Source organism: Strongylocentrotus purpuratus, unplaced genomic scaffold, assembly GCF_000002235.5.
Source record: "Strongylocentrotus purpuratus isolate Spur 01 unplaced genomic scaffold, Spur_5.0 spur5_scaffold_14, whole genome shotgun sequence".
In the NCBI taxonomy this organism is placed as follows: domain Eukaryota; kingdom Metazoa; phylum Echinodermata; class Echinoidea; order Camarodonta; family Strongylocentrotidae; genus Strongylocentrotus; species Strongylocentrotus purpuratus.
This window is the reverse complement of record NW_022145599.1, coordinates 26,820,713-26,835,730: the sequence shown is the minus strand read 5'-3', so window position 1 is coordinate 26,835,730 and position 15,018 is coordinate 26,820,713. Positions and strand designations below refer to the sequence as shown.

General features: G+C 38.8%; 1 protein-coding gene across 12 annotated transcripts in view; it reads left to right on the top strand.

The window, feature by feature from the left end:
• LOC100890824 (RNA binding protein fox-1 homolog 3) overlaps positions 1 to 15,018 on the top strand; it is a 63,671-nt gene that overhangs the window by 35,200 nt on the left and 13,453 nt on the right. For 9 of the 12 annotated variants that reach the window (XM_030984592.1, XM_030984589.1, XM_030984591.1 and 6 more), the window contains exons 5-6: positions 2,547 to 2,639; positions 10,386 to 10,458. In XM_030984592.1, the coding sequence (XP_030840452.1) occupies positions 2,547 to 2,639; positions 10,386 to 10,458 (166 nt within the window). The remainder of the gene's footprint in view (positions 1 to 2,546; positions 2,640 to 10,385; positions 10,459 to 15,018) is intronic. The other 3 variants (XM_030984598.1, XM_030984596.1, XM_030984595.1) reach the window with 1 other exon arrangement.

Sequence of the window (15,018 nt, the reverse complement as noted above, 5' to 3'; positions counted from 1 at the left end):
TCATTTGTTATTACATTGCTAGCTATCATTCAATGAACGTTTTGTGATATTCTTTTTAATGCATCCATTTTCTTTTGATTCATTTGCACATTGCATTTTAGAGCTCATCTGACCTCCTTCTTGACCTACACTTTGAACTCTGACCTCTGCACGATGCATTCCGTGAAAGAATGTTCTCTCTCCTCTCCCTTTAAAACTCCCCCTCTTGCCCCTCCCCCTTTTCAAAGTTTGATACTATTTGTGATACCCCCAAGCATTATGTTGCTCCAGAGTTGCATTTTAAATTTAATGAATATTTTTGATGAAAATTACCAATGAAATTTTGATTTTGATATTTTTGCCAGTATACATTTGATGTATTTGTGCATATGCAGACAGTGATGCACAAAATTGTAACATTATCCTGCTATTTGATGTACCGTCACCACAGAACGTATTTGATGCTTTTTTCCCATTAAAATGCCAATGTTAACCTGTATAATGTATATAATTGTTTTCGTTAGTCAATTTAGTCATTGTTACATTTCATGTGAAAGATTTCCATTTCTTAGTTTGAACGTGATTATTTTTGGTCATTTGGATCATCCCGTTTTTGCTTTGGTGACACATGTTTTCAAAATACCATATCAAATTCATCATTATTTCAATGACTGTGTCACATTTAGAATAGAGATTTTTCCTATGGCTGAATTTAAATCCCCTTTTTGAAATAAAGTTATCTATCTTACTTTACTGAGAAGTACAAACCAGAGAGATGAAATTAGATTTTTTAATTTTGAATAATAATTGGGTTGAAAAGCAACAGTCCCTTACTAAAATAAAGAGAGAAGCAGTCCTTTTTGCTTTTCCACAAATGCCCCCAAACCTCTCCAAACCCCTTTTCTACCTGCCATCTACAAGTAGTTCCTTTCATCACCTATTTTCTTGCTTTTATCCTGCTTTAAATCCTTTCATGGCACACCTAAAACATAAGTTTCCAGCATAAATCCCTTTCTCACAGCATCATCCTTTACTGCACACCACACTTTTAATCATATGCACACTATTTGAAAAAGTATTGAAAGATCTAAAGAACTAGATCAAATGTGTCATCAGTCATTGTCAGTGAAATTTAAAAAAATACTGAATATTCTTTCCTCAATAGGTGATTGTGTTATGAGCTTTAAAATTTATCTTGATATTTCAGCCAATGACTTCATATATTTGATAGTTTGCATTACTTTCATATAGAATTTGGCATTAAAAAGTAGTCAAAAATAGAAAATCATATCACCCAAAATCAATTTTGACAAATAAAAATGAAAATTTTGACAGATTTTGATTTTTTTTTCTCAATCAAGTCTTCTATATATTATGAAAATATTAGTAAATTAGCTTTGAATTCATCAGACTCTTTTATACTGTAATTACTGTAACAATGTATTTACAATATGCTGCTCACCTATTCCCTCTTTCTATCATTTGCCATTCACGCTTCGCTTCCTACCTCATCTCCATCTGCACCTAACCCTACCCCTTTAAAGATTTCCTTTTTTTATAATATAGTAAATTACGATCGACATCTAGTTTTACAATCACATCCTATTTGGTATTAATATATTTTCTTTCAATTCCACAGTTTTATGTCTATCAGTGCAATTGAATTGAACTTTTTGGACAAGTGTTTCACATTTTAGAAATAGTTAGTTCTATAGAACATTGAATCTGTAGAAAATTGATTACACCGTTAATTGATCCACATGGTTATCACATTAAGATGAGTTCAAAGATATTCATAACAATTTTTTAATATTTGTAAGGATTCAGAAGTTTGTTTAATGTGTAGATTCTCTGTTATGTTTATATCAGTTTCATTTATGAAAATCAAAAATATTATCTAAAAAAGATAGTTTCTACATACAGTTTGTCAATATTGTTATGACATTTTCAAACAATTGGAGCCACTATTAAAATATTTTTTCTCCCTATTTCATATTAATATGTGCATTCTTTTGCTTTGCTTTGCTTTTAATCTACTAACACATTTTCTTATTTTCCTCCATGATTCTTTTACCCTAAAAACTTTCATTTTACACAAGACTCTTTTTCCCTTTCCTTGCAATGCTTCTGTCCCTCTCATCCCATCACTACTTGCCTTTAAAGGTAGAAATCACTCTTTCACCATTTCTTCACTTGTGATGCCTGCCAAGAACTTCCCTTTCCCACCCTCGCCCAACCCCACCCCTCCTCTCCTCCCCCTCATTGAGTGCATGAGGAGAACACAAATAACCCCTCTGCTCATGCACTGCTCCACCCATACCCCCCTTTACAACCAAAATCAGCCAGGTTTCCCCCCTTACAGGTCACGATTACTCCAAAGAACTACTTCAAAATGACCATTCAATTCTCATTAATAACCAAACTTGTGTTTTCTCTCTTTCTCTCTCCATTTAAGAAACAAAACCATTTTTAAAATTCAACTACCAACAACCAGAAAGTTCTCTGCATGAGCAAACTATATAATGTGTTGCATGTTATCTGTCTTGTTTATCTTCCCATGCATGCAGGGGTTCGGTTTTGTTACGTTTCAAAGTAGTTCGGACGCCGACAGGGCACGCGAGAAATTGAACGGCACTATTGTTGAGGGGCGAAAAATTGAGGTGCATGTTGTAAGATTTATTACTTCCGTATAGTAACCACCACTCATTATTTTTTTCTCTACATATTTTTTTGTTGAATTTGTTGAATTTTTTATTATGATCCTGCATCCGTCCAAATCCTCTGTTTTATTTCTTTATTGGCTAAATGGAGGATGCGGACTGATGCTGGATATGTGACCTGACTTTTTTTAGCCAGTGTATGTTTGTTATGGTTGGGGTGATGTCATTTTTTGTTCACACCCTGCATGATATACGCTGGAAGTGCCTCTTGTTGAGAAAGTTTTTTTTATACTTCTTGATGAGTATTTACTGGAATAATCATAATAATAATACTATCATGCTAACCATAGAAAACTCCTTAGATATTCATCTTGATATCATTTGACCAAGCCAAGTCAGACTTTTTCAAGCCCAAATCGACCCAATTTTGAGCCCAAGACAAAAAAATTGAAAAGATGGAAATTACCAGCCTTTAGAAACACCCTTTGTTCTCATTTGGACCAATTTTTAAATCGGCAATTTACCTACCTATCAAATGCATTTATCATTACCCTCCCCCCCCCCCCCCCACAAAGGGAAATGGTCATCATAATTACTGATGGACTCATTGTCACTCCAATTTTCTGCTGTGAAATTCTTTTACTAAATGTTACCGTTTTTCGATAATAATTAAAGAAAAAATATTTTAAAAGGCTGGATGAAATTTTGCTTTGACTTCCAAACTGGACAAATTTTACTCACAAAAATGGGGAAATTCCATTTGATTTCCACATTCCAAACTGCCCCCCCCCCCCATTTTTTTTAATGCCCCTATGTAGGACCCTGGTTTGGCCCAATGATTGGTGAGTGTTCTTTCTCTCTCACAAAACACCCAAACAAACAAACAAACAAAAACCACCACACCGTCATTCTCTTTCGGTCAGACCATGAATCTTGTCGAAGGCTAACGTCACAAATGGGTTGTAGCCTTGTGTAGCCCGCCCCGAAGCATGGGCCCAGTGTATCGGAATAGGTGAGGGGTAAGTTAGCTGTGCGTCAAATTGACAACCAATACAAAGAAATCAGTGGAAATGAAGATTCATGGAATTCTTTTTAATCCCCATTTTTATTTTGAAGTATTCATTTCCTGAGTGTCACATTTAAAAGTAGATGTTAGATGACCAAGAAATATGTAGATTAGTTTGTGGTATTGGGTCATGAGAATTTACCCCTCTAAGTCTATTATAAGATAAACGTTACAATCTGTAAAACTCTATCGCCTTAACTAAGATCCCTTTGTAGAACTTTGCCAGTTTCCACAAGAACATCCAAATCTGAATATCCCTGTATTGTTGGGATTATGCAACCATGTAAACAGATTGACTTTGAAATTCAAGGAATGGGCTAGTTTGGTTCCAAACTCTGTAGTAGGTTGATGTGCTGAGAACAAATAAGCTTCCCCTTTTTCATGTAGAATCCTTTGTTAGGACTGATGCCTTTTAGTGGTGTGATTGCTAGTACATATAGGTTTGCCTGGTCTCCATGACAACAGCTTGATGCTACACAATCAACATATGGCCTTGTGTATGTGTCCTTTACATATATTTTTTGTATATATGATTTTATTTTTAATTGTGACGAATGTATTTGATTTCTGGTGCACCTTTTGAAAGTCATATTAATGAAATCAACTGTACAAGAAGAAAAGAAAGTAGACTGAAATATTTGCCTGATTTGATGATGGTGGTCCAGTGATACGTTATTTGCCTGGCTCTATTTTTTAAAGAAGTCTTGCTGAATGTTAGCACCCTCCTTTTGGACTGGAATTTGATGGATAAGCAAAGAAAAAAAGGTAAAATTTGCCCCTCCCCCTTTTTTTGGCTGCTGTACTTTGTGATTTGGACTGTACACCCTCACTCTATAGATGTTATCACCCATTGTATGCGGCTGCAGCCAACGACGTCTGATCTTTTTATTTTTTTCTCAAATTTCCATCACCAAACTCTGGACAACCCTGGTCCATGGCACCACCTCTCTTTTCCCTCCAGGGTCGATTATCACAGTACACTTGCTGAAAGTCTTGCGCACATGCCCCCTCTCTCTTTCTTTGCATGCTCGTCTAGGTTGTTCCTTACCAGACGGCTACCTTCTTGGATTCTTGCAGGTACCTTGACAGCTTCTAGAGGGCTCTACAGAGGAATCGTCACCTAGGCTAGGGTTACCCCAAAGCTTGTGTCGATGCGCTGCAGCGGTCGAAGATATCGTTGACATCACAGTGCTTGATGTGAGAATGAGATCTAGCCTAACCTTATATTTTTACATTCCTAAACTCTTTGCATCATGCATTTGATTATCAGGGTTGTAGCTGACTGACTTGCAATTATGCCGTGCCCACACACATACACACACAAGTAGCATTTGTACCCCATTCCTCCTAAACGTACCCATGAAAACGATGGTTTGACCCAGAGAGAGATGCGGATGTAGGCTTGAGGGTCTGGTGCTAGTGGCTTGGAGAACGAACGAACGCCAGCCTGAGATTCTGCTTGACTGACTCATATGTTTCTAAAATAATAACCCTGCTACCCAGCATGCCTTAGTTATCATTGCAAAGCATCATGGGAGGATATGATGATGATTGGTGATTGTGATTAACGTGCTACCTTGTCGCTTGTTCAGTACACCTTGCGCAAACGTCCTGTAGCATTCATAACGTGATGTCCAACGGCTCCTTGTGACATGCCCCTGTGGATCTGCCCTGCTTGTTTTTTGTAGAACGCACGGCCCTGCCAGGTTCGTTCTGTCTTGATGTGCATTTTTGAAGGTCACGGTCCATTTTCCCTCCCTGTTCTGGTGTTGCCTGATGCTTCAACTTGACATGGATTGAGGCTGGAATGTTTTTTTTCTTCTCCCAGGCACTTTGCTTCTAGTTCTCTAATGAAACAAAAACATAGTGAACAGGAGGTTTGATACCCCTTCTTGTGGTTTTGACAGCCTGGCATGTGATTCTTGGCAAGCTACTTCTCTTATTGGGTCATTCTATCTTGTCTGTTAACCTCTCAGGATGTCTGTGGTCGCTGTTTATCTCGTCTTTCTTGCGGAGTTGTCTCTCGCTCTGGAGGAAATTTTCACTCTACCGCTAACTTGAGATGGGCTGTAATCTGAGCCTTGCAGTGTAGGCCTTGCCACAGGAACTTCGCCACAGCTCAGAGGGGAATGGTTAATCGTTCCGACAGGTGTTGGCAATTTGATCTGCTATCTTTGTCAGAGATCCTTCACCATAGGTACCCTACAATTAAAAAAGCAGGGTATGCATTTCCCCCTTTTTGCATCAACCATGATGCAATACCTTTGAGCAGTCCCATTGGTTTATCTTGCAATTAGTGTTTGTCTCATTTCCCTGTACCTTTATGTAAGAAGCTCCTGATTGCATTGAGTTGTCCCTAGTTGACCCTGTAGGAAATACACTGTAGATCCATAGAGATTGCATTGACTACAAACCTCAGAAGATTAGAGGGGAATGTTGAGAGAAACTGCCAAAGGCATCAGTTCTATCGTATGCAAATCCTGAAGCACTGATCAATACTCGGGAGAAATCAAAGCCAGAAAGTCCTCAAGTTTGGATGGTACACCCCAGATTTTTTTCCCCCTTCAACCCATGTCATTGATTGATGTGTGATAAGTTTGTCTGTGTATTTCAAGCTTTAATCCCATTTCTTGCTGAAACTGGCAAAGTTGAAGTTATCCCCTTGCATATTTTGTCCATGATATCTAAGACCTTTTTACATCTACATGTGCTGGATTCTGTATACAAATTTCCAAAATTCTGACAGATGAGAAAAGAATCAGGTGCTAATTTGAATGGTCAATAGTCAGGAGAAGATAAAAGAATTGCTCTGAAGTAAAATCCATTCAGAAAGATTAAGAATACGTCCTCTAAATATATGTGCATTTGCACACCAAATCTCCCCCTGTTGAATACACTGAATCCATTACTGCCCCTAAATGTAGTCAAGCAAAATAAAGGTGATCCCAAACAGTATTATGTAGATACCAGCATACCTTCATCAATGGTTTAGTCAAAGGATACAGACAGATCAACCTGAAATCCTAGGACCACTCAAAAGTACAACCTTACCAGCTTCCCTAGAACACACATTCAATGCTATCTAAGGTAGATCTGAACGTGTTGCCAAACCCAATACAGCCTGTCAAAGAATAGGTACCTGAGATATCAACATAAATGTGATCTGGTTTAGAACACGGTATGTTCAGTAACCTTTTTCAGAGAGTAAACGGTTTCCAGGACATGTAATGTAAGAGGCATTTTCAGGGTCACCCCACACCATTCGACATAGCATTTTTTTTTTCTAATTGATTTCCTGTAATGAAATGTCACATGCCTAGTCATGCTGTCAAATGCCAACACTTAAAGTTGTATAGTTTAAGAGTAGTCTACAAACACTTTCATCTGCCAGTGGAAAACCAGTCATACACAATGTCTCAAGCTTTTAAACATCATGCAGTCTTTGTCCTGTCATTGCGAAACTGCTTTTAAAAACCTTATTGTGAGCAAAATAAAATGCAGTGTGTCCGTAAGCACTACAGATGCTAAAACGGTTCCTTTTCTTCCTCCTACAAGTTTCAACAAACTGAATTCCGAGTGATTGATTCACTTTTGTATAAAAAAACAACGTTTCTCTCGGCCGAAATTGCATTTTTGGCGCTTTGCTGATTAGTCAGGAGAGTTGCTATATAGCCAAGGGAGTGAGGGCAATATATTTGAGGACACAAAGGATAAATTGCATTGTATTGATTGGTTTTCTTGGTAAATGTATCTAGGATTACTCTTGCCGAACTCTTGGAGTTTGACCACATTTTGGATCAATCCAGGATATCAAACTTCATGAGTTTGGTTAGAGTGTTCTTGTTTTTTTTAAGGATTTTTTTTGGTCATCCTTTTTTTCATCAGCAAAAAGTATCTGCAAGCGTGGGCATGTGTAAAGGGGGTAACTGTTTTCCAAAATGCATTGTTACGTCCACCAAGAGCACAATCATTAGGTATCTTCTTGTAAATGTATTATTCTACATCACTGTAGCTAAATATCATTTTGAATATGAATTAAGGAGAATAGTTCATGCAATATTGAAGGTAAGAGATTACCTTACAAATCAAATTGTAATGTAAAAAAGAATGACCTAACAATGAAAAAAAAAAGGAATAAATTCTGTAAAAGAAAAACAAGAAAAACAAGTGAAATGGAGTTACGTCATTACTAAAACCCTGAAGAGTGGAGTTTAAAATCCATCTGTAATTGCCATACCCCCTGCAGATACTTTGTGCATTATTTCTTCTGTTTAAGCATAGAAATTATTATTGTAATGCAGTTTGTCCACCACATTTAGAATGTAATTGCAGTAAATCAAATTATTTGGAGAATAAAACAAAAGAACATGGCTGAAAAGGAAATGGTCATATAATTACCGGTATATAATTTTGTTAAAACACCTATGTAGTAGACTGAAGACTAAAAAATTATATAATATTTTCCAATGCATTCAGCCTCGAGACATGTTCATTACAAAACAAACTCAACCACTACCCCCCCCCCCTCCCCCTTCCTCATTCCAAAACAAAACAAAAAATGGTAAGGAGGAAAATATTTGCTGTTTTTTGCATTTGATGAGAAATTTAGAAGAGCATTGCTTACCCCTAATTCAATTTGTAGAAGAGATTGTTTCTGCATTCCCACTTTGTCTCTTTCCTGATTTGACTTGTAATAAAAGCAGGACGTCTACAAATTGTCCTGCAAACGTGTAAAAGGACAGGAAATTAAAGCCCAAAGGCTGTATATCAAACTGTCAGAACACGAGGACGAAGGGGGGAAATTCTCCAGTTTTATTCTTCACTGCAAAGTAATTACATTTGTATATGGTGGACAGGCTTTGTAAGAAGTTAAAAGAAAGTGAGATAATTGAATCAACAGTTTTTTCTGATCGATTGAAATGTCTGCATTTCATATTTATTCAGTGCTGATTTTTTTTTCTTTTTCAAGTGTTAAGTTGTATGGTAATTAATAGAGGCAGTATTATGTCTATTTGGTATCACTGAGTGAAGTTTGATATTATGTAAAAATGAACATGACCATTATGATTGTAGAAACAAAGGTTAATCCAGGTCAACTGACAATCTCTGTTTTAACTGCCGTTTGTTAAACTCAAAACGCTAAAGCTTTTTAACACCTCGAATGAGGCGTTGGTTAAATCTTTTGGTCAGATTTGATCCTTTCTTCCCTTAGTGACATAGACACGCTTCATTGTAAAGCCATTATGCAAAAGAGAGATACAAAACTGGGGTGATGGACTGAATCTTTTCCATCTTGCATCGGAAAAAAGTCTAATGTATCATTTTATCCTGATCTACAAGGAGACAAGATTCTTTGCTTGTCACTTACAAAGTGAAATAAGGCTAACCAAAGTAGATAGGAGAAGAAAAAAAAATCCCTCATAAAATTATGACACATTAAACCCTAAGATATAAACACAACCAGGGAGAGATGCACGACAGGAGATGCACCAGTCAGCCGATGGTAATAGTGTTTCTCTCGCCTGGCACCGACGCGAGAGAGCTATAGGACCCCATCCGGGAAATTAGTCGGCCAACAATTATTCATGCCAGCAGGGTTTTCTTCATCATGATTTATTCAGCAGCTATGGTCTCGTGCCGACACCAATTGTGGCTTTAAAGGAGCGCACCGCCATGCGCCCTTTCTCTGAAATCTCTGGGATATCTTGCAAATTAAGAGCACAATTAGAATGACTGCGGGGGCTTCCATTTTGTAAATGCAGCTAAATGTCACCAGCTGATTAAACGGTTTCATCATTAGGGCATTCAAACCAGAGATTGTTAACTTGACGGATGCATTCTTACTCAAATCACCAAATCTCAAAATACTGTAATTGGTCAATTCAGAAACAAAGATTTACTATTTAATTCTTCACTAAACAAGGGATCTTCAAATGTGACAGAATAATGCATTAGAAACTGTAGACATACATCCTTGTCATAGAATAGATTGTGTAAAAAAATGCATCAGTGATCCTTGAAGGAAAACGACTGATTAATGGTGGTCTTATCCAACACTCAGTGATACCAATATAGACACTTTTTTAAACGTAATCCTAGGTTATTATAATCTTATCTACTATTGAGCATGTTTTATCATTCTTATTTGATTCTAAAGTTCATTTGTAACATTTCAATGGTTTAGATTGAGAGCACATTTTCAATTACCCCCTCCCCCCCCCCCCCCTTGCATTCAAGAAGAAAAATCAACTGCATCCATCATCTTGAGATGGTGCAAATGTGAATCAGATATGCCGTCTCAAATATCACAAGGTTTAGCTTACTATCCACAGGCAAAGAGCGGATAGAGCCAGAAGGGAATTTATTCCTTTCATTGTGCATAGAATTAATATCTTCCCTGGCTCTGGGTAGATTAAATATCCTACATTAGTAAGATCTTACTTAAACCAAACGAAAGCCTGTCATTCTTTTCATTGTGAGTAGGCAGTGTGACTTACGATCCTACCGGTAATTAGATCTTAATTTTTGGTCAATATCCTTGCAAAATTTGTCCCCCACCCCCCCCCCCCCTCCCCTTAAAGTTAAAGCTGAAAGAAATGTGCTTTCAATTCTTAAACCCAGCTCTCATTAACAGCATTCTAACTTTGATTTCTGGGTTGATTTCTTTCCCCCACACGCAGGTTAACAATGCCACAGCTCGGGTCATGACTAACAAAGTCAAAACAACCACTGCCAACGGTGAATACCCCACAGGTAAGTATCTAAAAATGATATTCTTATGGATATTGATATGAGAGTTATATATGATAGTTTGAGTGTGTCTTGTTCATAAATTTTAATTATTTAGATGAATACACACTTGTGTTTTGGTCTACATTACTACCTTTCTATCTCCCTCTCTCTGTCTCCCCCTCTCCCTTTATCTTTCACCTCCTCCCTCTCTATCTTTTTCTCCCCTCATCTCTTTCACTTGCTCCTTGCTCCCCTTCTCCCCCTTTCATTTTCTCTCTACCTTCTCCCTCTGTTCCTCACCTCGTCTCATCAAGTGTCTACCATACCTCTGTATTACCCTTTTCACATCTATTTTTCTTAACCCCGGACTATCCTTAACCCCATACTATCCTTAACCCCATACTATTTTTTTTGCTGTTCACATCTATTTTCTTAACCCCGGACTATGTGCTTAGCCGGGGTTAAGAAATTTCACGCGATTCACACTACGTTCGCCTTAGCCCCGGACTATTCGATAGCTCATGAATATTAATGCTTTTGCTACCGCGCATGCGCCTTTCGACTAAATGAAGGGGAAAAACCCGCGCGCTAAATTCAATATAAATATAAATTCAATTCCGATCATTCCGGTGTAAATACAATTAAAATCAGGAGACAATCAATGCAACAATTGAACTATAATCAATATCGGTCAACGAACTCTTTGCTTGTGGTAAAAAGACCAACAATATACAGTACGGTACGTAATAATTTTAGCTCGCTCGTGTTGTGTTATCCAGCCTTGCGCAAAGCGTTTTCCCTTTATTATTTTACCGATACAAATCAATTACCCATTTTTCATCCAATTCACTTGATAAATTTACCTACGTAAATATGACTGATAATGATAAATGCAATAAAAAATTATGAGCTACATGTTCTTTCACTATTTTTTCTAATCAATTTTATAATAAAGATTTTTTCATAATGACCTCTGCCTCGTAAAAGACTAAACGTCAATACAGAGAGCATGCATGCGTAACGTGAACTGCATGCATGCGTAACGTGAACTGCATGCATAGCGCGCGATAAATGCAAATTCACGACCACACGACCACGCTGTCTGTGATTGGCTGTTGCTTAGCCCCGCTTCTCCTTAGCCCGGTTCGGATTCACACTACGCAGCTTAGCACCACAATTGCCCGGCTAACCCCGCAATTGCCCGGCTAACCCTGCTATTTTGCAGGGCCAGATAGTCCCGTACTATTTGTGGGGTTAGCCCACTTTGGCAAAACGTAATGTGAACAGAAAGCCGGCTAAAATTACCCCGGGTAATTGGTGGGGCTAAGGAAGGAATTGGTGGGGCTAAGAGCCCCCTTAGCCCCACCTATTTCCCGGGGTTAAGCAATATTTGGTAGATGTGAAAAGGGTATATGTATACCTCTCTCCTATATCAAGTTTATGGGTGTACTTGAAAGCAACTCCAGGGAGATAATGTCTTTCCTCCGTTTAAAGTCTAAAGGACGCTATGTCATTTACTAATACAAAGCTAACACCCTTCTGGCTCTCAACAGATGATGCATTTAAGGAACAACTCATTTACTACTTCCTATAAACAATTTGAACCATGAAGAATGTTTTCTAAAGACCCCACTTCAGCTCTCCCTTTATCCTCCCTTCCAACATGAATACCATCATGAAGCTCACAGTCAATAGGATCTGTCACTAGAGCTATTTCCAGAATGCCAACATTAAGATTCATCCCGGCTGGAGCAAAAATTGAAATTGATTGGCAAAAGCTTGCGACTCCCGCTGCAACTCCCGTATCGCCACACAAGGACCCCATTTTATAACCAGCTGAATGCAAATTACTTTTCCTTCCATCGTTCATTTGTTTGGGGTATTTTTTGCCTTGGCCTTATCTCCAAAGAAAACTGTTATTCTAGTGACTCATATTTCTATCCTTTATGAGCTTGGGGATGAGCCAATATGGAACTTATTCCGCTGCATAATTCAAAACATCTTTGAAAGCTATCTATCCGACAAGGAGCAATTCATTTTGGAATCTCGCTCCGATGTGGGAATAATTTGTCAATGTGCAGAAAATTGGTTATCCAGGGTGAATTCTGGACTTGTAATTCTGTAAAAGAAAGAACACCATATGGTGGATTTAGGCATAATTTTCAAGTTAGTCTTTCGATTAGAAAGGGGGGATTTAATGAAAATTGTTTCCCATTTATGATTATATTGAGCTTCCTAAATTGTTTTCTCTCAAAGTCAATACCTTTGCAATCTGGATACTGTCTGATGTACATGTAAATGAATACAAGAGCGATCAATTTATACGTAGTCTGTGAAATATCCAATGTAGTGCGTTATGGTACTATTTGTTAACAACCGGCTGTTGAACAATAACAACTTAACAAGGATAGCACATAGCTCACAAGGGCTTCCTGATGGTTGGAAAACAGTGTAGCATCAAGAATACTAGTGCTAGACGATACTACCCTGCCCTGACCCCCCACTCCCAAGACATAAGACCAAAAATCGTCATGAGCACACGATTTCTAGCCGTCGCCGCCGCCCCGAGCCTCTCCACGACCACTTTCAGGCATCAGTCATTAAGCCCTAGCCAATCAGGGATGGAGACGATAAAATGGCCGCTTAATGGGCCCTCCAGTGTCAGCCGGGCTCCCTCACTGGGCTTTTAATCGCTCTGTCGTACAGGTCGACGGGGGCGTGCGCATCTTTTATCGCGTCCCTTGTGATCGTACGCATGGCCATGGGTCGGTGGATCTTTCATCTGCTGGGCATGATTTCAAAAGATGAAGATGCTTTATCTCGAACAAGATCATAGCCAGCCTAAATGTGGGCGTTGTATAAGTAGTATTTCCCAACAAGACATAGAAATTGGAGTGGGCACTCAGAGATGGAACCAATCAATAACATTCCATTCCAATCAATGCAGTTTTGCACACTCTGACAGGTGTAGATATTAGAAATTAGAAAAGAGACTTTGATTATGAAACAAATTGATGAATGGAAAAGAAAATGAGAAAAATATTATAGAGATGAAAAAGACAAGACAAAGATAGCCTTAACATAATTTAATGGTGATTGAGCTCTTTGGAGCCAGCCAGAGCGCATCTCTCCTCTAAGATGAGATAGATGAGGAGGATGGGAGATGAAGAGAAAACAGGACAGAGGCAAGGCAGCCTCGGGCTACTTGTAATCCACCATGTGCTGTTTAGAATGAAAATAACACAAACAAGTATGGCAGGATGGGCAAGATGAAGGGAAGGCTCTCTGTGCTAGCTGTCCTACAGGCCTGGTCTCTGTCTCCTTGTGAGAGAGAGTGAGAGAAAGTAATTGGGGGAAATAAGGGAAAATGTACTGGTGATTAATTTAATGGGGGATAATAGCAATGTTTGTCCATGATGCACGCGCCTTCAGAAATGTATTTATTATGAGGGATCCTACTTTCATCCTAGTCTCCCAATATCCTTTTTATATGTCTTTTTCCTTCTAAAGTTATTCAGTACCCCCCCCCCCCCCCTCTCTCTCTTGTTTCCCCGCTATACTCTGTTTCATCATATCGCCATCCTGAATTCTCACTCCTATTCTCCTCATCTCCTTGCTTCCCGTCTGGAATGTTGCCATTGCTGTGCCAATCTCCCCCTATCTACACACCTTTCCTCTGTATCCTCCCCTTCCTTCTCTTCCACTTATCTTACACCTCTCTCCTCTTTTCCAGTGTTCTTTCATCCATTCTGTGCTCATCTCTTCTCCCAAGCAGCCCCTTCTACCCTGCAGCACTCTTTTCTCTCCTCCATCCATCTTTCTCTCCTCCATCCCTCTTTCTCTCCTCCATCCCTCTTTCTCTCCTCCATCCATCTTTCACTCCCCCATCCATCTTTCTCTCCTAGTGCCCCCTCTCCTCTCCTCCCCTCCCCTCATGTACCCCTCTCCTCCCCTTGTCCGTCTGTCTTCCAGACAAACAATCTTTATTTGTCTTTCCATCCCTCTGGGTCTCTCTTTCCTTTTCTGGATCTTGTAAACGCCCTCTCAACATTTCATGCTTCAACAGAATCGAAGGAAATCCCCTGGCAAACCTCACGTGGCCTCTTTCTCCCTCTTCCATTCTTGCTGCTTTATGACATAGTGCATGTAAATAATAGAAAAATCCATGCATTGTATATTGCACTATAGTCAAATTAAATTTGAGGCTTAGTGGGAAATTATATCTCCTTCCAGTCCCTATTTATTTCCCTTCCTTTTCCTTTGGCAATCTTTTCTTTCCTTCCTCTATGTCTTTATTGCTGTTTCATACTTGTTCCCCCCACCCCCCCCCCCTCATTATCTCTCTCTTTCTCCTCTTTCTCTCCACATAGTATTGTGGGTAGTTGTGTTCAGATAACACCATTATTTCCAAAAATGTAAACTTAATTTTATAGAAACTCCTTTTCATTATCCCATGTACTTTGTGTCAATTTGTGAAAGAGACAAGACCTTGCCTGTCAATGCACAGTCGGTGTGATAAATGAATTGGTTGTCTTAATTTCAGGGACATTCCTACGTGCAATTAGCTGATTAGATTGCAAT